Source organism: Herpailurus yagouaroundi, unplaced genomic scaffold (genome assembly GCF_014898765.1).
Source record: "Herpailurus yagouaroundi ecotype Mexico unplaced genomic scaffold, PumYag 180, whole genome shotgun sequence".
Lineage (NCBI taxonomy): Eukaryota > Metazoa > Chordata > Mammalia > Carnivora > Felidae > Herpailurus > Herpailurus yagouaroundi.
Window position 1 is genome coordinate 4024117 of NW_024412411.1, and position 25777 is coordinate 4049893.

The following is a 25777-nucleotide window of genomic DNA, read 5'->3' on the forward strand; positions in this document are numbered from 1 at the left end:
AAGGAGAGCCACTACCATGGTTAGGGACACTGAAGTCCCAGAGTTGCCACACTGGGTCTGCTTCCTGCCCAATTTCTCAGCCAACCACTCTCTTTAGGCGTGTGGTTTCACCACATTTCTACCCTCAAGCTTCCCTTGGTTTGTTTTCTTCTTTTGCTGTGCCCACTTAGATCAGTCCTATCTTTTCAAAACCCAGTTCAAATTCTACCTTTGTCTGACTCCTCAAAATCTACCCAATCTCATTTCTTAAAACCCTTCTAGCCTGACCATTTCATTCCTATTCTTGATTCTATTTCCTATTTGGGACTTTGGACTGGGTGGTCTCTAAAGTCTCATTCAACTGTAGACTTCTGAATCGTTTTCTTCCCATATGTCAAATCTTCTTAAATAGGTCTCTACCTTCTCCTTCAAGAAGAACTAAGGAAAGCTATGCCTGGGTGGCTTAGTCAGTTAAGCATCTGACTCTTGATTTCAGCTCAGGTGTGATCTCAGGGTGTGGGACTGAGTCCCACGTCGGGCTCTGCACTGACAGCATGGAGCCTGCTTGGGATTTTCTCTCCCTCTCTCTGCCCCTCCCCTGCTCATGCTCACTCTCTCAAAATAAATAAATAAACATTAAAAAAAAAAAAAAAAGAAAAACTAAAGAAAGGCTTGAGCACATATGGGGCTCAGCACAGATTTGCAGGGAGTTAACACAACTGACTGCTCATGGGAATGAATGTGTTCTGTATCTTCCATTCAAGAAACACACAAGCATTTATTTTTATTTTTTCAAGGTGGAAGTAGCTTCCCCCTCCCCCCCTCCCCCGATTATACAAGTAGCATACTTATGGTCAGATAAATCAAATATTACATAATTTTTTAAGTAAAAAAGGGAAAATCACAATCCTTATTTTTCAGAGATAATTACTATCAAAATATTCTTTCAGGGTTTTTGCTATATACAAATATGTATGTTTCAATAGGGCTTTCTGGAGACCCTTTGTACATCCCTTAAACAGAAATCAAACAGAACAGTGCGAGGTTCCAGCTGGGGATTTGTAGCTTGTAAGGTATTCACTCGTCACATTGCACATATTAGGCTGAACCATATGAAAACTACTGATATTCAGCTGCTTTTGACCTACAAACACAATTTTATGGTTTTAATCTAATGTATGTGAAGACCAGAATGTCAGAACTAGTAGAGCTCTTAGAGACTTTCAAGTTGAACTGTTTCATTGTGAGGAAGTGGGAAAAGGATCAGAGAAAGGCATGACCACTCAGTTCATGTACCAGAATCCTTCCACTGAACCAGGTACCTGCCTTGCATGCTCTCCTTCTTTTAATATGGTAATCTTCTAGGTGTGATAATAACCTTTTAGAAGCAGATTTCAGTTTGGTGTCAGAAAATTCTTCCCAGAGTTTAATCAAATCAGAAGAGGCTGTGTTAGAGGTAGTGACTGGAGATGTGGCTCGGAAGGGCACTGTGACCTGGCTGGAGAAGTGCACGAATCATGGAACTAAAGAGCCTTAACATTCAGGGCCCTGCACTTGCATGGCTCCTTAGGGTCTTGGGAGGGGTCCTAGTAATGTATTGACATGGCAATACGTTTTTGTAATATTTGCAAAAGCAAAATTATTTTGAATTCTTTTTCTTAAGGGGACCCCCAGAATTGTGTAAGTTTCAGGCCTGGATCCTGTCCCGTGTTTAAAAAGCACTAGGCAAGGAAACCAGAGCTCCTATGTTCCAGCTATGGCACTACTCTGGCCCAGATGGGCAGAATGGTACTTAATTTGCTTCCTTCACAGGGGGTAAACTCACAAATGTTAAATGTCTGGAAAAAGATAAAATGTGAACAAATATAAATAAGTAACGTTACTCATTTCTTATCTGTGATATGGTAATCACTGCTGCTTTTCATGGTCGTTGAAGATAGCGCATCAAAAAACATGTCCTCCGTGCATCCTCCCGTTTCATTTGCTTCTGCTACAACTTCCTTTTCTCCTTCCTCCAGCCTCCAGCTCCTAGCTCCCAGTACTCCAGCCACTGGACCAGTAGTGGTTACTATCTTTTGCTACTTCTATATATTTGTTCATGGGGCTCCCAAAAGTCTGCTTTTGCTGGAAAAAAAAAATCTTTATCCGCAAGGCCCAGGTCTCCCAGCCCCTCTCCTCCCACCCTAATGATGACTTCTTCTAGCCCTTTCTCTTGTTGATCTTATAGATGGGGACACTGAGGCCTGATGTGGTCCAGCACTGAGTTCTGGTGTCTTGATATTCTGCCATTCCTGGCCCCCTAGCATCAGATCATAGACACACGGTTCTTGATGTACACGTGATAAGGGTCACTGCGCTTGTCCACTTTGCGGGAGCGGGTATATCCCAGGATGAGGCTGCCCACAGTGACAGCAAATAGAAACATGACAAAGAGAATGTACATGTAGGAGTTGTCATCACGGCCAGGTAGGCTGGCCTGCCGCTTCTCTGTCAGGTTGTCTGGCCCTGGCCGGCAGAGCAGGTTGCTGTGAATAGTGGCATTTAGAGCCTTCAGCACAGCGTGCAGGCTTTTGTACCAAGTCTCAGTCCCATTGGTGGTCTCCATAGCAATAGGGATTGCAGTGGGCAAAGAACTGGAGGACGCTCTGTTGGTGACAGAAAAGAGAAAGGGGATAGCTTCTGTCATCTGCAGCTTGAATTCCATCCCGACTCCCTCAAACCCCAGCGAAAATCCCAACATCACAGTTTATTCTACCTATTTGTTTACTTGTCTGTCTTCTCCACTAGACTGCCAGGTCAATGAAGGCAGGGACTATGTCTGTTTTACTAACTGCTATATGCAAGCACTTAAGACAGCACCCAGTAGGTCCTCAATAAATACTTGTGGAATAAAGCCTTCCTCAACCATTGTAACCCATATTAATCTTTCTTTTTTTTTTTTTTTTTTTTTTTGATTCTATAAATCACCGAGCTTTAGGCTACAAGGGCTTTAGGGATTATTTACTCTAATTCCTTCCATTTTTATACAAAGGGAAGCTGAGGCCCAGGGAGAATTAAGTGGCCTGTCCATGATCACAGAGAATATTGGAAGTAGAGCCAAGACAGAGTCCCTCTCTGTGATGGCCGGCTTACAGCTCCTTTGGCTCCTGGGCCAGCTCTCGGCAGGACTGTGTGGCACCATCAGAAGACATTACCCAGAGCCCTCCTTCAGCACAGTTTTTTTTATATTCCATGGACAGCATTTACAAGAAGTTTGGGGATGGCTTAAATTTCACCCTACCTGGAGGCCAGAGTCTGGGTCATTTGATCTTTTAAGCACATTATGTCCCAAATGCTCTAGGTATTGCTAGCTATTTAGGGGAAATTCTGTTGGAAAAGAGGCGGTGGGGGAAACAGGGAGAGGCTGATAACCACTGCGGACACCAGGGAAAAGGACAGGGTTGAACCTGAGGGTAGGGGTGTGAAAGGAACACTCAGTCTGGTTTGGAGTTTTCCTACCCCAGAGAGGGAAGAGACAGGCACCTCAACTCTCCTGCCTTCTGACACAAAGTCACTGTGTACCTGGTGTATAATAAATGTCCCTTCCCCTTCTTCCTAGAGATCCTCAGTCCATAATATAGAAAAACATCCAAAGACAACCTTGTATCCTAATCTCTGAAAAATCATGTCATTCTCTTTAAGCAAGGCTCCATCCACACTCACTTCTTTCAGGAAGACTTCATTGAGTCCTCTCTATCCTTTAACCATATTCCACAAGCTTTATTGTTGCAACCCTCCCTTTTGACCAGCACTTACATGTAAGGCACTGTGTGGCTATTCTCTTGTTATTGATAAGGGTATTAGCAGACCACATGCTCCTGGTCAGCAGGACTGTATCTCTCCCTCAAGTCTAGGGGATTACCCTGAGACTGGCTGGGTGTTGTGTTTCCCCAGGGGTCTACCTAGTAACTGGCTGGCTGTTCTTCCTTCAATAGTCTCCAGTAAAAATGGCTATTTTAGGGACTTTTCCACAGGCCAATCACTCAGAGTTCACTAACTGGTTCCAAAGCCCTCCTTTATCTAGGTAGATCTGTCAACCTAACTGAAACTAACTTGAATACTACATATGGTCTCTTCCAAACAAAAGATGACTGTTATGACCATGATCAATATTCATGAACAACTCTATGAATGAAGAAGTTAGGGGGAAGAATTTAAATAATACAGCAATCACCCAGGACTGGCCTACATTTCGTGCAAGGCCTTTGGGGCTCCCTGGTAAGTAGTACTTGAACTACCTTGTCTGGACGGAGGAGGGAAAGAGAACAAGGGCTCGTGGAGTTAAGATCCAGAAGGCAGAGATTCTCATCTACTACCTCAATTGTCAGGTAAGAAATTTGTGCCTTCTTCTTCCCTTGTATGGACCAATGGAAAGCAGGAGCAGCACAATGAAATTAATGGCTCAACTCATCATTCAGCCAGTCATCATGTATGGAGGCCCACTGTTAGGCAGGCCTCATGCTGGGAGCTTGGGGAGGCTCAAACCCAGTCCCTGAACTTAGGGACATTGCCTGCTGATGTATTATGAAGGCAACAAGCCAAGGGCTACTGGGGCTTAGAGAAAGAAGGGACAAATTCTGATCAAGACTCAGAGGGTATTCAGTGACGGAGGCATTTGAATTGGACCTTGAAGGGCTTTTAGGAAGTAGAGAAGGCAAGAAAAGCAAAGAGGTAAACAAGCATGACAACAAGGATGTTTAGAAAAGGGGCACCTGGGTGGCTCGGTCGGTTAAGCAGCTGACTTCAGCTCAGGTCACAGTCTCATGGTTTATGAGCTCAAGCCCCGCGTTGAGCTCTGTGCTGACAGCTCAGAGCCTGGAGCCTGCTTTGGATTCTGTGTCTCCCTCTCTCTCTGCCCCTCCCCTGCTCGTTTTCTGTCTCTTTCTCTCAAAAACAAACATTAAAATTTAAATTAAAAAAAAAAAAACAAAAAACAATGTAGACCATGGGATAGAGAGAGACTTCTCTGAAGTAGATCATGGAGAGCCTTGAGTGCCAGGCTGCAGAGCTGGAACTTTATCCTGTAGTTGGGGAAGAGCCATGGAACAGTATTTTAAAAGGGAATACAGTGGTGAGATCTATGCTTTGAAAGGACAGTCGGGCTGCCATATGGACTGGAGGAGGCAAGAATTGAGGCAGGGAGCCTAATGACAAGGGTCCTGAAATAGTTCAGGCAGAAGACACTGAGTCCTGAGCTGGGACCATGGGGATGACAAGGTGGGGGCAGGAGTTAAGATCTCACAGATGTGATTTGTGAGAGGTATGTGGGGAATGGCTTAGGGAAGAAGGGGCCTTGGACAGTTTTACAGGCAGATAACAGATAGATGGAGTGCCTGGAGAATCCCACTTTGAATTTTTTTTTAACGTTTATTTATTTTTGAGACAGAGAGAGACAAAGCATGAATGGGGGAGGGGCAGAGAGAGAGGGAGACACAGAATCGGAAGCAGCCTCCAGGCTCCGAGCTGTCAGCCCAGAGCCCGACGCAGGGCTCGAACTCACGGACCACGAGATCGTGACCTGAGCTGAAGTTGGACACTTAACCGACTGAGCCACACAGGCGCGAGGATCCCACTTGGAAAGAAATGGGCTTCTTGCCATGTTCTGGCTCTAGTTTTCTCATCTGTCAAAATGATTATCATCGGGAGTTATTCAATGGGTTGAGTTTCAATTTTGCAAGATGAAAAAGTTCTAGAGACCTGTTGCACAACGATGTGAATACAGTTAATGATACTGAGCTGTATACTTAAAAATAGTTAAAATGGTAAATTTCATGTATTTTTTAAACCATGATTAAAAACAACAACAAAAGACTATTATCCCTGTCCTGCCTCCCTCCAGGCTTGCTTGAGCATACACTTTTATTATGGTGAAAAAAATGTTTCAATCTAGTAAGTATGTATACACAGTACATACAGTGAAGACGAAGTCTCCCTATTCCCAGTGGTCCAGGACTCTTTCCCGGAGCAGTCACTGTTACCAGTTTTCTTAGAAATCCTTTGCAAAGTAGTTTTAACTGACAGGGCAGAGGAAGGGGAACCTATATCTGGAAGACTCACCAAATAGTAGGCAAATTCTCTGGCTCTGAATCAGCTTCAGAAATCTCCCTGTGGGTGCCCTAAGGCTCCCCTGCCCCTCAGCTTCTTCAGGGTGTCTCTGGACACATCTGGGGTCCCAGTGTTGACACTGAGAGCTGAGAAGGAAAGGCCCAGTGCTGGAAAACAGGGGAGGAGGCAGGGAAGGAAGAAATCAGACACACAGAAAAATCTTCAGAACCAGGGTGGATCTCCTAAGGCTGGGGCCCCAAGGGTTGTGCAATAGCTTTGCTGTGCACCACCCCCCCCCACTTCCCCTCCCCTTTATGCAGCAGCTGGGTCAGACCAGCCTAGGGTTGCAGTTACAGGAACTGTGCAGTGGCTAAGGGACATCTGATTGCTGTCCCCCAACCCCAGGCCCGCGATGTCTCTACTGGGTGACTTTGTGATAAAACCTCAGTTTAACAGGTGGACTCCTGCTCAGGGAGCTGCCAATAGTGCAGACTAAAATATTCCCTTTCCTAAGGGTACAGGTATCTTAACAGAAGTCTCTAAAAGGTTCAAAGAGCCTGAGCCCCAAGGGAATGATGTGTGTGGCAGGGTGGCAGCTGGCAGTGGGTTGATATTTTACATAGACACAAATGATGTTTCCAATGAACCTATTTGGAGAGACTGGGTAATACATGGTCACAGCATCAGCACTATCTGTAGCAAAACTCATTGTGAAAATTAAAGAAGAAAATTGCAGCGTCTGGTACCAGGTGCCGCACAGGGGTGGTGACGGTTTTATTTTTGCAGAGCAGAGGCTGGCGGGACCTTCAGAGGCCATTTAGTCTAACCTTTAGTTAACCTCCCTCATTTTACAGTTAAGGAAATGGAAACCCAAGGAGCTGTCTTGGTTCAGTTGTTACTTGTGTGACTTTGGGCATGTGACTTCCCTTTTCTGGGCCTCAGCTTCTGTCTGCATCTATAAAATGAAGGCACTTTAACTATGTAATCTGGCAAGGTTGCAGTAAGCTCTAACATCCCACAAAGGTACAAATCACAAAACCACACTGTGAGATTATGGGAGATTGGACAGGTTGGTGGGAGAGGTATTTTGGGGTCTTTTTAGAGCCCCTGAATCACAAGATAAGGAAGGCTGCAGACTTTTTTCTCACAGATTAAAGATGTACCTGAGACAAGGACTAAGTTACACTGAATATTCCTGCCTAGATAAACTGAGAGTCAAATCAGTTGACTTTGGCTTTTTTTCTTAACAGTTCATCTGTCCAGGTGATCTAGCCAGGGAAGGAGGGAGACTCTGTGCAGAAAATGAGGGTGGACGGACAGTGTGGGGGATGGGGTGGGCTCCAATGCAGGGTTCAGTGAGGGCAGTAAAAGTTCATGAAATCATTGATCCCTCAGATCCTCCTTCTGGGGCCTCTGGATAGACCTGGAAGTTTGTGGTGCTGACAGGGGAAGCAAAGAAGTCACTCTTACATTATCTTTAGGTACTGGGTTGGGATAGGAATGAGGGCCTGGGTGCAAGGGCATTGCTGGGTCAGGAGAGACAGAAAGCTGATAAAGAATGGGTTGGTTCTCTGTGAACTGCCTCTAGGTCCAAGGATTGGTAGTTGGCAACAATGAGAATTTTGTTCCTCTTTCTGAGCTCCTTGGCTTCCTTTGTCAAGATAGTCACTGATTATAAAGTTCATAATGGGGCAGATAGAGCTCTGCTCCGGAGAGTTCTTAACTTGAAACAGAAGATAGACCAGTTAATAGGAACTGACCATGCTGAAAGAGATTGTAAAGATTACTTAGAATCTAGATTCTAGGCCAACGACTCCATTTTGTAGATGGGGAAATGGAAGCTCTGAGAGGGAGGGTGACTTGCCCAAAATGACACGACTAGTGACAGGCAGAGCTCTGATGAGGACCGAGGTCTTTGGGGGCATGTGCTGTTAAGGTGCTCTTTCCACTACCAATGGCAACATTCCCTGGCATCTGAGTTGTGCATCATATGGAACACAGTCTTCTCGTGTCCTGTAGCATCGTATCCTCTAACTCCATACTTTTTCCTGTACTGCAGATTCTCACCAATCGAGGATCTAGTAGGGATGGGGGGGGGGGGGGGGATGTTGGCATGTTTTGGACGAGGAGTTAACCTTCTTTTATAATCTCATCTCCTATGGTCCTTTCTGCTCTAGACCCACTCCTGATCCCCCAAAACGCCAGGCTCACTCTCTTCTTCCACACTCTATTGCTATTTCTATTTCCTGCACCTTAACAGATTCTTCCTAAATGTTTTTGTTTTGTTTTGTTTTGTTTTTTGTTTTTTAAGTAAGCTCTATGCCCAAAATGGGGCTTGAACTCGAGTCACATGCTCCAACTGAGCCAGCCAGGTACCTCATCCCCCCAACTCCCCATCCCTGTGAGTTAGAACTCAAAGGTGTCTAACCTGGGGGTGGAGCTGTAAAGCTGTTATCTGAAGGATGAACTGGGCATCTTAGGTTTTCTTTCAGGTTTCTCTGGGGAAAAATGAAACTCCGCCATTGGTTCTTTTGGTTTTTCCCACTGCTCTGTTTTAGCTACTCTTTCAGAGTGAACATCTTAAGTGTTTAGAAATGTGGTAAAGAGAGGTGAGGGGGAAAAAGTCACACAAAGCAGATGGAGATCCAAAGGCAATCCCTGGGACCACACAATTTTGCCATTGGTCCCTCTGTAATCTTATCACCACATGGACTGGGGAGCCAGTGGAGTGGGAGGAGGAGTTCAAGGTATGGACCTTAACAAAAAGTTGGAAGGAGACAGAGATAGAATCTGAGCTGAAAGGGATCTTAATAATTATGTTGTTAGTACAATCCCCATCCAAACAGGAAAACAGAGCACGCCTTCCCTGAGGAAACCACTTGCACAAGGCCTCACAGCCCCATGAACTGGGATCACAAATTGGTATCGCATCACGGACCTTTCTAGTATCAGTTCCCCGTTGCCTGTAGGAAAGTCTAACCTTCTCAGATTGTCATTGAAGCTTCTTTGGATATGACCCTGCCTCTCCCCAGTTCCCTGTGCCAACTGGTACTGAGTTACAGACCATTCTCCCAACATTCCTCACATTTGCACACCTCTTTCCTTTCCTTATGCTGTTTTCTTAGGCAGAGGAGTTTCCTTCCTCTTTTTATCTTCCTGGTGAACTCCTACTCATCCTTAAAGGCCCAGCTCTAATGTCACCTCTATAGACCCCCTCCTGAGAGACCCCCTTCCCCACTCCCTAGCCAATTAGTCTTTCCCTCTTGTCTGTTCCTAAAGTGCTTTGCATAAAACCCTATTAGAGCACTATGCTGTACTGAAAGTGTATGTGTGTATAGGTATCAATATATGTAGATATGTATGCTAAACTATGTGCTGTGAGGTGTGAGGGCAGGGACCTGTGCCTCACATACTTCTTTATGCCCTGGGCCCAAGCACATAGTAGGCACTCAAGAATAAATGAATCAGGGGCACCTGGGTGGCTCAGTTGGTTAAGCATCTGACTCTTGATTTCGGCTCAGGTCATGATCTCATGGTTTGTGGGTTCGAGCCCTGCATCAGGCTCTGCACTGACAGTGTGGAGCCTGCTTGGGATTTTCTCTTTCCCTTTCTCTCTGTCCCTCCCCTGCTTGTGTTCTCTCTCCCTTTATCTCTCAAAACAAATAACTAAACATTTTAAAAATTGATTAAAAAAAATGAATCAATGCCATTTCTTATTAGACCATCCCCTACCCAGTACACACATAGACATTCACGAAAACAGCTTACAGTACTTAAAAAGCAAGAGCAGGCCAAAACATATTTGATTTGGTCTGGGGAAGGGGTGGCTCAAAGAAAAGAAGGTGTCTCAGTCAGGTGGGGAAGTGACTCAGAGGAGAAGGAATTCTAAGACTTCTTTGAAAGCCCAGATGTTCCCTGCACCTGAATCCCATTCAATCCAAAGGGCAAACATTCTTGGCCCCAAAACACTAGCAGTGGCTTTGCCACCCTCTTCCCTGTGTACCTACTCAGGGTGTGGCCACACACACCCAACCACTGCACACACACAGTCCAATTTCCAGTCACCCAGCCTGTGATTTTGCCTTTCATGTGTGCGTTTCATGGTTCCAATCTTGGCTGTATGCTTGGGTATGTGACCTTGAGCACTGCATTTATTTCCTCTGAAACTCATGTATGAGATGGGGATAATTATCCCTGCCCTGTTTACCTCACATGGGAACTGGAGGAGACAACAGAGGAAGGTGTTTTAGAAATTGCCAAGTATTATAGAAACATAAGAGACAATTATGGGGCAGTCGGGTCACCTGGTTTTCTTTTCTGTTTTTCTACCCCCACCTCCAGATTACCAAGTGTTGCCCCACGCCCGCTGCCTTAGTTCTCTATCTTCTGAAGAAGCCAACAGGTTCTTCTTACTCTTCTTGATTCTTGACACACTTTCCTCCTTCAGAAGCCTTCCTTGTTTCTCATACTCTGATCAGCCCTGTAGTCCCTTTCCATTGAGGGGTACCATTTGGTAGTCCTATAGTTAATGGAGAACACACAGGAATTGGAATCAAGAGACCTGCCCCTATTTGGCTGTGTCTAGCTGTGTGTCTCAGTGAAGTCACGGCTCCACTCTGGGCCTCATGTTCCCCATCAGTAAGATGGGGGTTTTGCCTTAATTCCCTCTCAGTAGGTATTTGAGCACCTGCTCATTCAGTGTATGGATAGAAATGTGTTTTGAGATGTATGAAGTGAGTGAGGGATGAAGAACGTTGTTGGTTATCATCTTGAGGAATCAAGAAAATATGAAAGCAGTTTCCATGCCTCAGGCAGGGGTCTACTCCATTTGGAACCACCAAAGTTGATAGATGGCATTACAAAATGAGGACCTTACACTTTTACAATGCACGTTTGTAGGTGAAGTGGAGACAGCCCTGGATTAGAAGTAATGGGGGCTTGGGTTTTGCTTCTCTCTGGTCCTGGTATGTTCCTAGGCAAGCTATCTCCCTGCTGCCTCAGTTTCCCCATATGCAAATTGATGAAGATGGGGAGGAGGGAAAGGAGGAGATACTCTTCATGGGCCTTCATACAAGGGTCTGTCAGAACTCATCTACTTTCTAGGTAAGAGAATCCCACCCAGGTCCAGACCTCTTTCCCCTCATGTCACACGGAGTGTGGGGCAACAAGACGGAGAGGCCCATTCTACAGGTAGTGACCCAGGAAAAGAAAGCACAAGGCATGGGAATGCAAGCTGGTGCAGCCACCATGGAAAACAGTATGGAGGTTCCTCAAAAAACTAAAAATAGAACTACCCTACGACCCAGCAATTGCACTACTAGACATTTATCCAAGGGATACAGGTGTGCTGTTTCAAAGGGACACATGCACCCCCATGTTTATAGCAGCACTATCAACAATAGCCAAAGTATGGAAAGAGCCCAAATGTCCATCGATGGATGAATGGATAAAGATGTGCTATACATATACAATGGAGTATTACTCGGCAATCAAAAAGAATGAAATCGTGCCATTTGCAAGTACGTGGATAGAACTGGAGGGTATTATGCTCAGTGAAATTAGTCAGAGAAAGACAAAAATCATATGACTTCACTCATATGAGGACTTTAAGACAAAAGAGATGAACATAAGGGAAGGGAAACAAAACTAATATAAAAACAGGGAGGGGGACAAAACAGAAGAGACTCATAAATACGGAGAACAAACAGGGTTACTGCAGGGGTTGTGGGAAGGGGGATGGGCTAAATGGGTAAGGGGCACTAAGGAATCTACTCCTGAAATCATTGTTGCACTATATGCTAACTAATTTGGATGTAAGTTTAAAAAAATAAAAAATAAAACAAGTTAAAAAAAAAAAAAAAAAGACAGCACAAGGCATACAGCCGGTAGGGGACTTGCACAGGTTTACACAACCTGTAAACTGGAACTCCAGTCTCCCGACTCCCAACCTAGACCTCTGTTATTAGCAACAGAAGGTGTGCCTTTGAAAGTCCCCAGGCGCAGGACACAATGCAGTAGCAAATGGGCAAGTCAGCTCCGGCAGAGCAAAAAGACCACGCAGGGTCCCCGAAGGGTGTTTCTGCGTGTGCTCTCGCTGCGGACCAGCCGGTGTTCGCACGCACATTTGTGGACGTGGAAAGAGCTTTCGAGCCGCGGTCCGGGGGCCTGTGAGTGCCGGTGCAAGCCCCCATGGTTTTCAGGCTGGGTGCGCCAGGAGCCCAGCTCCGCGCCACGTGGGGCCCCGGGATCCCTGCAGCTCGGTTCTGGGGAGGATCAGCTCCGTACGTGAGCCGTTCCGCACCTCGGGTCGGCGTTCTCCCGGGAAGCGGGAAGACTCCTCACTTCTACCCTCAGCTGCAACCCAGCTTTCCCGACCCTGCTAGTGCGCCTTACCTGCCTCTCGGCAAGCCTCTGAGGGGCGCCCGTCCGTCGGTAGGACACCGCACTCTGTGCTCCCCAGTGCCTCCGCACAGCACCCCTTGGCGCTCGGGTGGCCAGTTAGCACACTGCGCGCCCCCTCGGCTCTGCGCCCCGACCCGCGCTCTGCTCCCTTTAACCTTCCCCAGGGCGCCTCCTCCCCCAGCCCCGCCCGGCCCCAGCACACCCACTTCTACTCTGGCTGACTTAGGGCGCCCCCGCCCAGCTGCTTGGCCTTACACAGCCGAGGGCTCCGATCCTTCCGTCTCTTGCAGCGCCTGCTTCCTGGACGGGAGACCAAATGCCTCTCACTTTGCTTCAGTTTGTCCAGCCTGAGACTGATCAAAAGGTGAGGCTGAACATTGGGTGCTGGGGGAATAAGGCTTTGCTCCTAAGTGGCTGTGTGGTGGTGGACAAGTCACTGCCCCGCGCTGGGCCATAGCTTCCTCGCTGTAAAATGGGTACGGTTCCTGGCATGCATTCTTCACCATACGGTGGTGGTTGGGGTCAGATGAGATTGTAGCATCCAAAATATTAAAGCCATTGGTCACTGGAGAAATCATCTCACACAAACCGTCTCTTCCAGGCAGGAATGCAGAGGCCAGCTTGGGGAAGGAACTTGCCCAGGCTCACAGAGAAGCCAGCAGCGGAGCTCAGATTTAGAATCTACTATGCCACTTTCTCTCCTTCACCCCAGCTTATGCTCCTCCTTCCACGTGTCGACAGCTCCCCACATGCCCACACAACTGTTTCCAGCTGTACCTCATGTCCCAGAACACCCTGCACTTGTGGCCACCAGGCCCTCCCTCACACTATTACTTTCTTGCTGATGACACTGCAGGCTCCAGAAAAGATAAGCAGCCAGGGGCAGCTGGAAAATGAGGACCAGGAGGCTATGGGCAGCAGAGTGGACAGTGGCAGAGAATAGCTTCTCAGGGACTCTGTGGGAGTCCTTATCAGAGCCCTCTTTAACAGCCTCCCACCTTGGACTAATTAATAATAAACTGAGGCCAGCTCTTGCTCCCTTGTAAACAAAGCTCTGTTCCAGGATATCTGAGGCCCTTATCACAGAATCTCAGGTTGTATTTAAGAAGTGCTATCATTTTGAAAAGATCTACCACATGGAGGGAATGCTGTACAAAACTGCTATTCTTTATCAAAACACAGTACTGCCATTTTATTTCTGTGGTTACATATTTTGACCCAGCTACTTCTTTTCCTCAGTCCGATTATCACCTCTCAGAAAAGTCATCCTGACTCTGGGCATGCAGTACCAAATTTCAGTCTGCCTAAGAATCACCTAGGAGCTCATTCTTATAAAGTAGACTTGGATGCCACACCAGAAGTTCCAATCCAGGAGATCTGGAATGGAGCTCAGAAATAAACATTAAAAAAAAAAAAAAAAAAAAAAAAAAAAGATTCCCAATGATTTTGATGTGAGTGATTGTTAAGATCAGCCTCAAGGAAACAGTCCTGGTTCCTTCCCCATTCTGCCAGGGCCTTGCATTTACTCTATAGGACTTTTTATTACGCTTATCAAAAGTAACTATTTGCCCATCTCATCTACTAGATTGCAAGTTCTTTGAAGATAAGGATTATCTCGTTTTAATAAAATTCTAGAATCATAGACTTAAAATCACACCATCTTAGAGTTCTAGAATCATTTAGTGATAGAACCTAACTTGGAAGGACCCTTGGAGTTATCTGGTCAAATCCTTCACCTAAGAATCCCCTATATTTTATTAAAATTTTTTTAATGTTTATTTATTATTTTGAGAGACAGAGAGAGACTGAGCGCGAATGGGTGAAGGGTGGAGAGAGAGGGAGACACAGAATCTGAAGCAGGCTCCAGGCTCTGAGCTGTCAGCACAGAGCCCAACGTGGGGCTGGAACCCATGGACTGTGAGATCACGACCTGAGCTGAAGTCAGCTGCTTAATGGACTGAGGCACCCAGGTGCCCTACCTACATTTCATTTTTGACATGAGATTGTCCAGCTTCTCTGGCACACCATTAGTGACAAGGAGCTCATTGCTTCTGAGGCAGTCAAAGTTCTGATTGTTAGGATGTTTTCACGTTTTGACAAAAACTGCCTCCTAGTTACTTCTACCCTTTGGTCCTTGTGCCCACTGGAGACATAAAGTGTATGCCTAGTTTTCGTTCCCTTTTTTGGTCCTTCAGAAATTTAAGGTCTGTCCTCCACTTCCCCTGCTCTGGAGTGAGAATGGAGCAGGAACCGTGTTAGAGAAGCCAGGTGCCTAAGGGGTTCTTGGAAAGGGGACTGAGATGCCTCATTTTCTTTTTCTGTGCCTTGCAGGTTTGCAATGAAGCTTAGATGACCCAATGTGTGTAACGGGCCCAGAGCTGGGTCCAGCGTGATGCATGTGCTTACTAGGTGGCAGCTCCTATTGTTATTAGATGAGAAAAGACAGGATGGAACAGAGTTTCTGTCTCAGGGAGACCATAGTCTGAAAACAGCCTTCAGGGGACTCTCAAATCCAAAGAAATTGGAGACAAGGCCCTGACCTGAGGACAGGTTGGGCAGGGGAGTGGGGTGGGATGATTGAAGGGGTCAGGGAAAGACTCACCTGGAGATAACACCTCCTTTAAGTCTTTGCTCAAGTGCCACCTTCTGGCTGAGGTCTTCCCTGACCATCCCATATAAAATCCTAGTCCCTCCTTACCGCTGTCCTCCCTAACCCCCTTCTCTGCCTGGTTTTTCAGTAACATTTAACATCATCTGATATATTTAACTTAAAAAAAAATCTTTTGCTGTTGTTTCTCTTGCTGCATTCCTCAGCTGAAGCTCCCAGCTTCTGTCAGCCCTATCTCAGAGCTCTACTTGTTTCCGCGTTCCTGTAACCACCCTCTTCCCTCTCCCCTGCAGGCCTGGGGAGGTAATGATGCCCAAATGTTTCAAGCCCCAGGGTACTTCATGATCCTTGTGGTTTCCCTACTCCCTGCCCACCTCTTTGAATAGAGCCTCCTCAAATTACTGACCTGAGATGGCCATTTGCTTCCTGCAGGACCTGGCTGATACACAGGCCCGTTCTCCTGCAGCCCCTTGCACTTCCCTTGAACACAGGACTTACCAGTCTGTCTTATAATTGTCCACTTTATATGTTGACTCCACACTTAGAACATAGACTCCTTGAGGGCAGTAGCCAACACTGAGTCTACACAGAGTAGATCTTACTGAGAATTTGTTGAATCAATGAATTGGTGAATCAATGTCATGAAGGGGAGATCACTAGGAATTACGTTATCAGGGAAAACTTCCAAGAAGAGATAGAACCTGAGAAATCCTGGAAGGATAATAGGATGCTTTTTTTTTTTTTTCAACGTTTATTTATTTTTGGGACAGAGAGAGACAGAGCATGAACGGGGGAGGGGCAGAGAGAGAGGGAGACACAGAATCGGAAACAAGCTCCAGGCTCTGAGCCATCAGCCCAGAGCCTGACGCGGGGCTCGAACTCACGGACCGCGAGATCGTGACCTGGCTGAAGTCGGACGCTTAACCGACTGCGCCACCCAGGCGCCCCAATAGGATGCTTTTTAAACCTCTAGACTAGACTTCTCCTCTGAGCACTAGACTCCTATATCTGACTACCTACTTGACATCTCTGGATGACATATTGGGGTTGGAACCCTTGACTTCCTTCCCTGGCTCCCCTCAGTCTTCATTCTCTCAGTAAATGGAACGATTATCAATCCAGTTTCCTGTTTGTTTTCTTCAGAGAACTCAACCTAGTCTCCTATTTAGCTGTGTACTGACATGGGGTCTGCCTTCCCCATCAGACTGTAGGCACTACAAGAATACAGTCCAGGTGTGTCTTTTTCTTTCTTTCTTTCTTTTTAAAAAATTTTTTAATTTACATCCAGGTTAGTTAGCATGGAGTGCTATAATGATTTTAGGAGTAGAATCCAGTGGTTCATCCCCTATGTATAATACCCAGTACTCATCCCAACAAGTGTCCTCCTTAATGCCCCTTACCCATTTAGCCCATCCCCCCTCCCACAACCCCTCCAGTAACCCTCAGTTTGTTCTCCATATTTATGAGTCTCTTATGTTTTGTCCCCCTCCTTGTTTTTATATTATTTTTGCTTCCCTTCCCTTATGTTCATCTGTTTTCTATCTTAAATTCCACATGTGAGTAAAGCCATATGATATTTGTCTTTCTCTGACTATTTTCACTTAGCATAATACCCTCTAGTTCTATCCACGTAGTTGCAAATGGCAAAATTTCATTCCTTTTGATTGCTGAGTAATACTCCATTGTAGTATATATCACTCTTCTTTATCCATTCATCCATCGATGGACATCTGGGCTCTTTCCATACTTTGGCTATTGTTGATAGCTCTGTTATAAACATTCGAGTGCATGTGCCCCTTCAGAACCAGGTGTGTCTTTTTCACCATAGAATACACAGGATATAACTCAATGTCTGTCTAGTAGGTTGGGGGAGAAGGGTTCAGAGGTAGGGTGAGCACAGATTGTATCTGTCAACAGTGCTAAAAGCCTGGGTTACCAGGGAAAATACAGCATGAAACACAGAGGAAGCTTAATGGTCACATCAAGTTATTTTATGCCATTACCCATCAGCAGCCCATACTTCTGTGAGTTGTCTCCTCTTGGCCTGTCAGTTTGACCCTCAGAACACTTTGTCTCCTTGTTCCGAGCATCACTTTTCTCCTGCCTCTGCAAGCAGCACAGAGCAGTGAAAAGAGCACTGGAAGAGGTACAGCAAGGGTGGGATGGTGTGGTGTCAGGAAACTAAAGATCTCTGTAGCATCTTCTCCCCACCTCACCCTCACACATGCTATGTCCTGGGAAGAAACTGGTCCAGAACACTGCCTCTGGGGTCCAACAGAGCTGGGTTTGAATCCTAGCCCTGACAATTATTGGCTGTGAGAGTTTAACCTCTCTGAGTCTTAGTTTCCTTATCTGTAGAATGGGGATAAAAGTAGTTACATCTGTGAATTGCAGTAAGATATTATTTCTAAAGTGCTTTAGCTGGTACCTGGCACATAGCAAGTGTTACATAAAGAATAACTATTAATGAGGGCATGTTGTTCATAGTGGTATGAATATGGACGTTTAAATCTTATGATTTAAACAATAAAAGAAGGCAGAAGAAAGTAGGATAAGTTAGGACTGAGATGTACAGAGGAAGTGAGTGTCTCAGTCAGGAGTCATAATTGCAACAGACAGAAAATGCAGCTCAAACGGACTTAAGTAGAAAATGGTATTTATTGGCTCATGTAATTACAACAATCAGAGGACTGACTTCAGGCATGGCTAGATCCAGGAGCTCAGATGATGTCTTCATGAAGCTATTTGAATCTTTTGTCTCTGCTTCTCTCACTATTGCTCCCTTCTCAGGCAGGATCCCACTTTGTGGTGACAGGATGGCTGTCTGCAGTTCCATGTATACACTCTGTTCTGTCTGCAAAGCCAGTAGGAAGAGCTCCTTTCCCCCACAACCCTCCTGGCAGAAGTCTGGGTCTGACTCGTATTGTCCTAAAAGAGGCCCAGTGCCCATCTCTGCACCAGTCACAGAAAGCCAGGGAAAGAGGCTGGCAGGGTGTCACCTTTACTCAAACCACATAAACTTGGGTGGGAGAAATGGGTGAAGGTGTTCAGAAGGTGCAAATTCCAGTTATCAAGTAAACAAGTCACAGGGACACAATGTACAGCACGGTGACTATAGTCACTAATACTGTGTTGCATATTTGAAAGTTGCTGAGAGTAGTTCTTAAAATTTCTCATCACTGGAAAAAAAAAGTTTGGAACACTGTAAGGTGTTAACTAGACTTAGAGTGGTGATCAAGTTGCAATGCATATAAAGAGCAAAGCATTATTTGTACACCTGAAACCATGATGTTCTATGCCAATTACACCTTAATAAAAAATAACACATAAACATAAAGTCGGTGGGAGTACAATTCCTAAGGAAGATATGGGTGTTATTAGGGGAAGTAGGGTAAATGGACATTTAAGTGAGCAGACAGGGAGGAGGGAGGAGGACACCCAGAGATTCACAGCCATGCAAAAGTGAGAAGAGGGGATTAAGTGTGCTGTGAGCACAGCTCACACATCTGGGGCAGAGGGAGCGAACATGTTCTATGGATCCCAGAGAGAAGACCCAGAACTGTGCTTAGGGACGGGGGAGTCACAGGACCCAGATCTCCGCTCACTGGGAACAACAAACAGGCTGCCTCTGGCCAGAATACGCTTCCCATCACTGGAGAGGTGTGCAAGCAGGGTTTCCTTTTCAGAGTTGCTATCGGGGAAATTTTCTAGATGGGCTCTGACATGCCTTGCATTCCCCAAATCTGAAATCCTATAGTCCAGAAACCAGCTCCTCCCCACCCCCCCATCCTAATCTCCACTGTTTTTCTCTCTTCTGAACTCTTCTCTGAGGGGAATGCTGCATCCTTCTTGCTGATATGTTTACGGGATGTCTGCAGACAGTCTGGATTCGAATTCTGATTCCTGCAGGAATGTGGGACCTAAGAGGAACCACTTGTCCTTTTTGGGGTTGTTCCCTCCTGGGCATAGGAGGGGATGAGGTTGTCTGATCTCTGGGTCCCCTGCCAGCTCTGACCTTACAGTGCTCCATCAAAAACTCAGCCTGGCCTTCTTGGGAGGGATGCGACATAGCACAGTTCTCAGGCCAACCAGGTGTGTTGGCTTTTCAGCATCTCAAAAGCACCAACTGTCTCATTTGGTTCTTTCCCTTGACCTATGAGGAAAGTGGAGTGGGGGTCATAGGAGTGCAGGCCTTTGGAGTCCAGATTTGACTTCAAACTATGGACTGCCTCTAACTAACTGTGAACTTGGGCAAAGCTTTCCTCTTTGTAAAACAGTCAGTAATTCAACCTTGTGGGTTTGTTATTTGCTGTGAAGTTGACATAAAGCGTGTAAAATGCTTAGCACAGCCTTGGATCCCTGTGGGTCAGGCTGGAGAGAGGCGTCTGTGGTGGAATGGAGTTGACCTGAGTAATGCTATCCCCTCACAGGAACCCAGTACTTCACAGGGCCCAGCATGCCCCCAGCCCACCTCTGGCTGCAGGTGAGAGCTGGGTGTCAGCATTCTGGTAGGAAACAGACGGCTCCCTGAAACTGGGTAATTTGAAGAGAGTATGAGGAAGGTTCAGGAAACCAGCAAGCAATGGTGCCACCCCCCTGGCTAGCCAGGGTGGAGAGAGAGACACAGTGGCTAGGCTCAGAGAGCAGGGGAGGAAGGGGTTACAGGAAACCGCAGAGGGCAGCAGGCTGGAGCTGTGGCTTTTGGTAGAGGCTGTACCCAACCCATGCTGACCCAGCAGGGAGAGAGCTGAGGAAATAAATATCCTTCTCTGCCCCTACTCCTTCCCTTCCTTATAGTCATCTACCACTGTCTCCCTTTGCTCTAATGCAGATGGGAGCTCCAGAGCAAGGAGGCCTGTGGTAGTGGAGAAGGGTGGTGAGCACCTAGAAGGGCGAGTGGGAGAGAGTACAGGCAGTGGCAGCAGTCTGATGGGTGGGAGCCTGCCCCATTCCTCTTTATCCTGCTCTACACGCAGGGGGCAGAGGGAGGGAGTAGGAGAATGAAGGAATATGGGGGAGGCTGTGAACGCAGGCTGTTCACCCTAGAAAGAGGCAGGAAGACAACCTGCATTTCCTCAAATACCCACCTGCTCTCTATCCTCTCTAGGCCTTTGCTGTGCTAGTCTCTCTGCCTGGAGCACCTTCCTCCGGGGGCTGGCTAACTCCCCCCTTACATGCTACCTCCTCCTGGATCAATCTGTGCCTGAAGCTAGCCCCAGACTTGTTTAGTTTTGAGTTCTAAAATACTCTTCATTTGAGCTAGTTTGAGCTGGGTTTTTTCTTACTTAGAACCTAGAATTCTAATTCAATGTCACCTTGAGCCTTTTCTGCCCCCCTCCTCCCTTATAAAATCTGTCACTTCTTTTATGTTTCCACAGTACCCTGTGCAAACTTCTCTCATGGTACTTGTGACAGTTTATTGTGAATTGTTTTTACAGGTGTGTCTCCTCCACAAAGCTATGAGCTCCCTGAAGACAGGAACCAAGTCGGATCCATCCTCCTCAAGGCCCAGCACAGGCTGACAGACCTCACACTGGCCAGACCATACCAGCCATGTTATCTTCAATTCCAAGCAACACAGATTAAAGGCACATTAGCCAATTAAAGCCTAATGAGATAAGGGCAGGGGTGTGGAGTCTGGAAGCCATGTTCTGTGAAGAACAGAAGAATCAGGAAAGAAAACATGAAGAAGAGACCATTCCCAGGATGGAATTCATTTGCTGACTCAACAGGCCATTTCTGGGCACCTCTTCTGCATGAGGCCCTGGGCAGGTCCCCAGGAGGCCACAGAGGATGCAACTACAGTCCCTGCCTGGAGAGCTCACAGTCAGACATGGAAACAAGTAACTATAACACGCTGTGGTTACTGCCTTTTGAGGGGGATGTAGAATGAGGCCAGGAAAGGACTCTCAGAGGAGGCCTTGCAGGGGGTAGAATTATGACACTGTCAGAGGTAAGTTTCAGTTTAGAGTGACGACTAACTTTCTCACAATCAGAATTACTCAGGAATGGAAGCTGCCTGCTCCATATCTGAAAGAGCTGGAAGCTGTGAGCATGGCCACTGTGACTGCTTCACAGACCTGATATCCATATCCATCAACAAAAGAACCAAATGTGGAGGCTGTAGGAAATTCTTCACAGTAACATAGACATTAAACCTGCTTCCTTTTACATGCCAGGTACTCAGGTACAAACACGAACAAACAGTCTCTGGATTAGAAAACCTCACAATTTAGGTAAACTGCAAAAAACATTAACACTTTAGTCTTATACCTGTGTCTCTTGAATTTGAATAATGTATGGATCCCCCCAAAATTATTGAGGCAGTCAGTGTTGGCAATCTAAATATGTTCAGATTTAAACTCGGTAAAAACTAATGCAACCATAAAAGTAAATCTTTTAGGGGCACCTGGGTGGCTCACTTGGTTAAGCGGCCGACTTCAGCTCAGGTCATGATCTCGCGGTCCGTGAGCTCGAGCCCCGCGTCGGGCTCTGTGCTGACAGCTCAGAGCCTGGAGCCTATTTCAGATTCTGTGTCTCCCTCTCTCTGACCCTCCCCTGTTCATGCTGTATCTCTCCCTGTCTCAAAAATAAATAAAACGTTAAAAAAAAGTAAATCTTTTATATATAATTTTGTATTCAATACAGACTGTTAGTGAATATGAAAAGAACTAAAAAACTAATAAAATGCCAGTAACAACACTAATGCCACTGATCTTGTTGAGTTCTATAACCATACTCCAGCTAGTAAGTGGACAGAATCAGAGTATTACATTTTATAAACTCCTAACAAATTAATGGATCTAGGGAATGATCATCACAAAAAAAGGAAAAACATACTGTGTGCCTTAAGAACACTCCACCACCCATGAAGCCAACTTGCCCAAAAGAAACCATACCTGAATCAGATCAAATGTCTGGTTTCACCTTTCAATCTTCAGGAAACACAGGAGAAAAAGATTTTTTTTAAGTTGTGGGAGTAATCTATAGGTGAAAAGAGACTAAAGAGACGCTTATGAGACATGACAAATGCAGTGTGCAGACCTTGTTTGAATCCTGATTTGAACAAACCAAGTGTAAAAAAAAAAAAGCAAACAATTGGGGAAATCTGAGTATTAATCGAATATTTGTTGATACTGAAGTATTTTTCCTGTGTAATAATGCTATTGTGGGTTGTTTTTTTGTTTGTTTGTTTTTTGTGTTTGGTTTTTTTTTTTTTTTTTTTTTGAGTCCTTATCTTTGGGGAATACATACTGAAATATTTATGGGTGAAATAATATGGTATCTATGATTTGCTTCACAATAATCCAGGGAGAAAGCAGGAAGTAGGTACTAGTTTAGACAAACTAAGACTGGCCATGAGTTGATGACTGCTTTAGGGGCATGATGGGTATGTGGGGGTTCGTTGTTGTATGCTAAAAAGATTTTATACCAAAAAAATTTCAAAAAGGAGAAAAAACCTAAGATGCTAGAACATTTAACCTTCAATTTATTTATTTATTTTGAGAGAGAGACAGTGCAAGTGGGGGAGGGGCAAAGAGAGAGAGAGAAAGAGAATTTGATAGCACAGAGCCTGATGCAGGACTTCATCTCACCACGGCGATAACACAACCTGAGCTGCTGTCAAGAGTCGGAGGCTTAACTGACTGAGCCACTCAGGTGCCCCTAAAATGCTGGAACATTTAAAATTCAGGCATCTCCCTTGTACATTATTGGAGTATAAATTGGTATAACTTTTATGGAAGGCAATATGACAATATCTATTAAAATAAAAACACACATATCCTTTGATTCAGAAAATCACTTCTAAAAATGCAACCCATGTACTCACCATGTGTGATGTAACACACACAGACAGAAGGACAGACAGGCGCGCGTGCACACACACACACACACACACACACACACACACACACACTTTTATAAGGATTTTCACTGCAGCCTTGTTTGTAAAAGCAAAAGATTAGCAATAACCTAAACGTCCTCAATAGGATCCTAGCTAAATAAGTCATAGGAAATCCACTGAATGGAATACTCTGTAGTCACTTTTAAAAATGAGGTTCCTCTTTATATATTGATCTGAAACAGTCTGCAAAGTGCAATACTGTGTCTATAGTATGTTACTATATGAAAAAGAATGTACATATATAAGCATGCACACTTACAGATTGCATAAAATATCTCTGAAGTATATAAAAAAGAATTTACCACCATTTGAGCCTCCAGGAAAGAAACTGAGTTTACAGGGGAAAAGAATAAGAGCAAGACTTACATTTCAGTGCTACCATTTTGTACCTTTTAAATTTTGTCCCATGTGCATGCATTACCTATATTTTAAAAAACATTAAATTCTAAGTTTTAAGCAAAATGAAAACAAAATTAAGACATTCAAAAATATAACTATAAAGATTATGTAGCAATGTGGGAAAATGTATGTAATGCTTGGTTACATTTGGTACATAATTGTACCCACATAATTACAAGTACATAATTACAAGTACATAAAATACAAGTACATAAAATGTCTGTTCATGATAAAGTACTAGAGACACGCAAATGGACGGGATGTGTTGTCAGGTGGGAGTGCAAGTATTGTTTTCTTTTTCAGTTTTATAGGTGTTACAATACGGTAGGGTTACATGTATGGCAAATTGTAATTTGGCAAAAAGGAAAATCAGACTGAGATTGCAAAGATCTGATTTCCATAGGGCTTTGAGAGAGAGGCTTTCCCCAAGAAGTAAGGTGTACTGGGTCACAGTGCCAAGAGCTGGTTTGATTTGGTTTCTTGCCAGCATCACTGGAGGAACAAGATGTTGAACCAGACACAGCAGCTGGTCACAACCTTATGTTTAACACTCACTTACCAGACCCTGAACAATCTCTTTATGGGGAAAAGATTCTGCACAAACAAGAAGAGGCCTTCTGGAGGTGCTAAATATCCTTCTTCATACGCTCAGCTTCCTTCCTGGAGGAAGGGCCCCTGTGGGAAACCGGAGGTGGGCTCTGTCCAGGCAGGAAGAAGAGCCAGGAACCCACAGCAGTGGCTTGGCCTGATCCCACAGGCCTGGCCTCAATCCTACTCTGACCTTTTGCTCTGCATCCTCTTGGCTCTGCTGACCCACAGCCCACCTGTTCTTGAAGGCTTGGCTCTTCCAGGATGCCTGGCATGCTCACCCTTCAGAGGCTACTGTGGAAGAGTGGAGAGACCCAGCCTGGGAGCCGGGGACTGACTCTGCTTCTTACTAACTGCATAGCCTCAAACAAGTCACTTAGCCTTGCTGAGCCTTGGTTTTCTCACCCTTAAAATAATCCTACCTAGGGGCGCCTGGGTGGCTCACTTGGTTAAGCGGCCGACTTCGGCTCAGGTCATGATCTCGAGGTCCATGAGTTTGAGCCCCGCGTCGGGCTCTGTGCTGACAGCTCAGAGCCTGGAGCCTGTTTCAGATTCTGTGTCTCCCTCTCTCTGACCCTCCCCTGTTCATGCTCTGTCTCTCCCTGTCTCAAAAATAAATAAAACATTAACAAAAATTAAAAAAAAATAAAAATTAAAAATAAAAAATCATCCTACCTAGACTGCTCTGCTGCCAGAGGAGTGAATGAGATTGCCTGTTGTTTCATTCTGGGCCCCCAACTATTTCTCTGCCTGCTGCCTTTGTGCCTCCTTGCCTGCCCCTCCTCGCCCATGCCTCACATTTGTCAGTCTTCTGCCCTCCTCTTCTGTCTCCAGACCTAAAACATAACTCATCACACCATGCTCCAGATCCACAAATCCACTGCCTCTTGGTCCTCTCCACTTGCATCTCCCAAAAGTGTTTCAAACTTGATTTACCTAAAACTGAACGAGTTATCTTCCTCTCTAAACTCAGTCCCCACCCAGTGTTTCCCATCCCAGCAATACCTCTAGCATCCACCTTGTTGCTCAAGCCAGAAACCTGGGGGTTTTCCTTGACTACTCCAATATTAATGGATGACAGCAGCAGCAGCAGCCGTCTTCCACCATGCAGCCTGGGAAACAGAGAAAGCTGGACTGAAGCCAGATAGAAGGAAGCAGACACCAAAAAGCCTGGCAGGGAATAGGAGAGAAAAGACTGTCTGGGCTCCTAAAGGGCTACGTGCTCCAGTTCTGTTCTTGAGCCCAGTGGCAGACCTACCCTTGCATTTTATGAGGCCCTCCCCAGTACCTTTTCCAATAATGCCTCCATTGTCACTCTTTATTTATTTATTTATTTATTTATTTATTTATTTATTTATTTATTCGTTCATTCATTTATCTATCTATCTATTTTTGCATAAGTGAACTTGAGTGGGGTTTCTACATTTGCAAATACAAGACTCCTAATTACTATATACGTATTGTATCAGTCAGAATAGGCTAGATTATGCTGTGGTAATGAACAACGCCTGCATTTCAGTGGCTTAACCATACCACCTGTCCAGCAGCAGCAGGGGCCTCTGCTCATTGCAGTCCCTCCGGAAGCAGCCGCTATCCTGAATGTTGTTGGTCACCGTTCCAGAGGGAAAGAGAAACCCCAAGGGTCTGACACCAGCAATTCAATGCTCCAGCTCAGAAGTGGCATGTCCCCTCCATTCATAACTCATTGATCAGAACAAGTTACTTGGCCCCACCCAACCACAAGGGAGCCACAAAGTACCATCCTGCCTGAAATGTTTTTTAAAAACATTTTTTAATGTTTATTTTATTTT

At 45.4% G+C, this 25777-nt stretch overlaps 1 protein-coding gene across 5 annotated transcripts; it reads right to left on the reverse strand.

Annotated features, from left to right (window-relative positions):
* Nucleotides 1–732: 732 nt before the first annotated feature.
* On the reverse strand, nucleotides 733–25777 carry KCNE3 (potassium voltage-gated channel subfamily E regulatory subunit 3). 5 transcript variants are annotated; one of them, XM_040489328.1, is made up of 4 exons: nucleotides 12457–12599; nucleotides 8492–8561; nucleotides 6076–6230; nucleotides 733–2624 (listed from the first exon to the last, which is right to left on the reverse strand). In XM_040489328.1, exon 4 carries the CDS (start codon nucleotides 2582–2584, stop codon nucleotides 2285–2287), a length of 300 nt encoding a protein of 99 aa, XP_040345262.1. In that variant the 5' UTR covers nucleotides 2585–2624; nucleotides 6076–6230; nucleotides 8492–8561; nucleotides 12457–12599; the 3' UTR covers nucleotides 733–2284. The 5 variants fall into 5 exon arrangements, 4 of the variants coding, with proteins under 4 accessions (XP_040345262.1, XP_040345263.1, XP_040345261.1 ...); XM_040489329.1 differs by lacking the exons at nucleotides 8492–8561; nucleotides 12457–12599 and adding an exon at nucleotides 24972–25777; XM_040489327.1 differs by lacking the exon at nucleotides 8492–8561.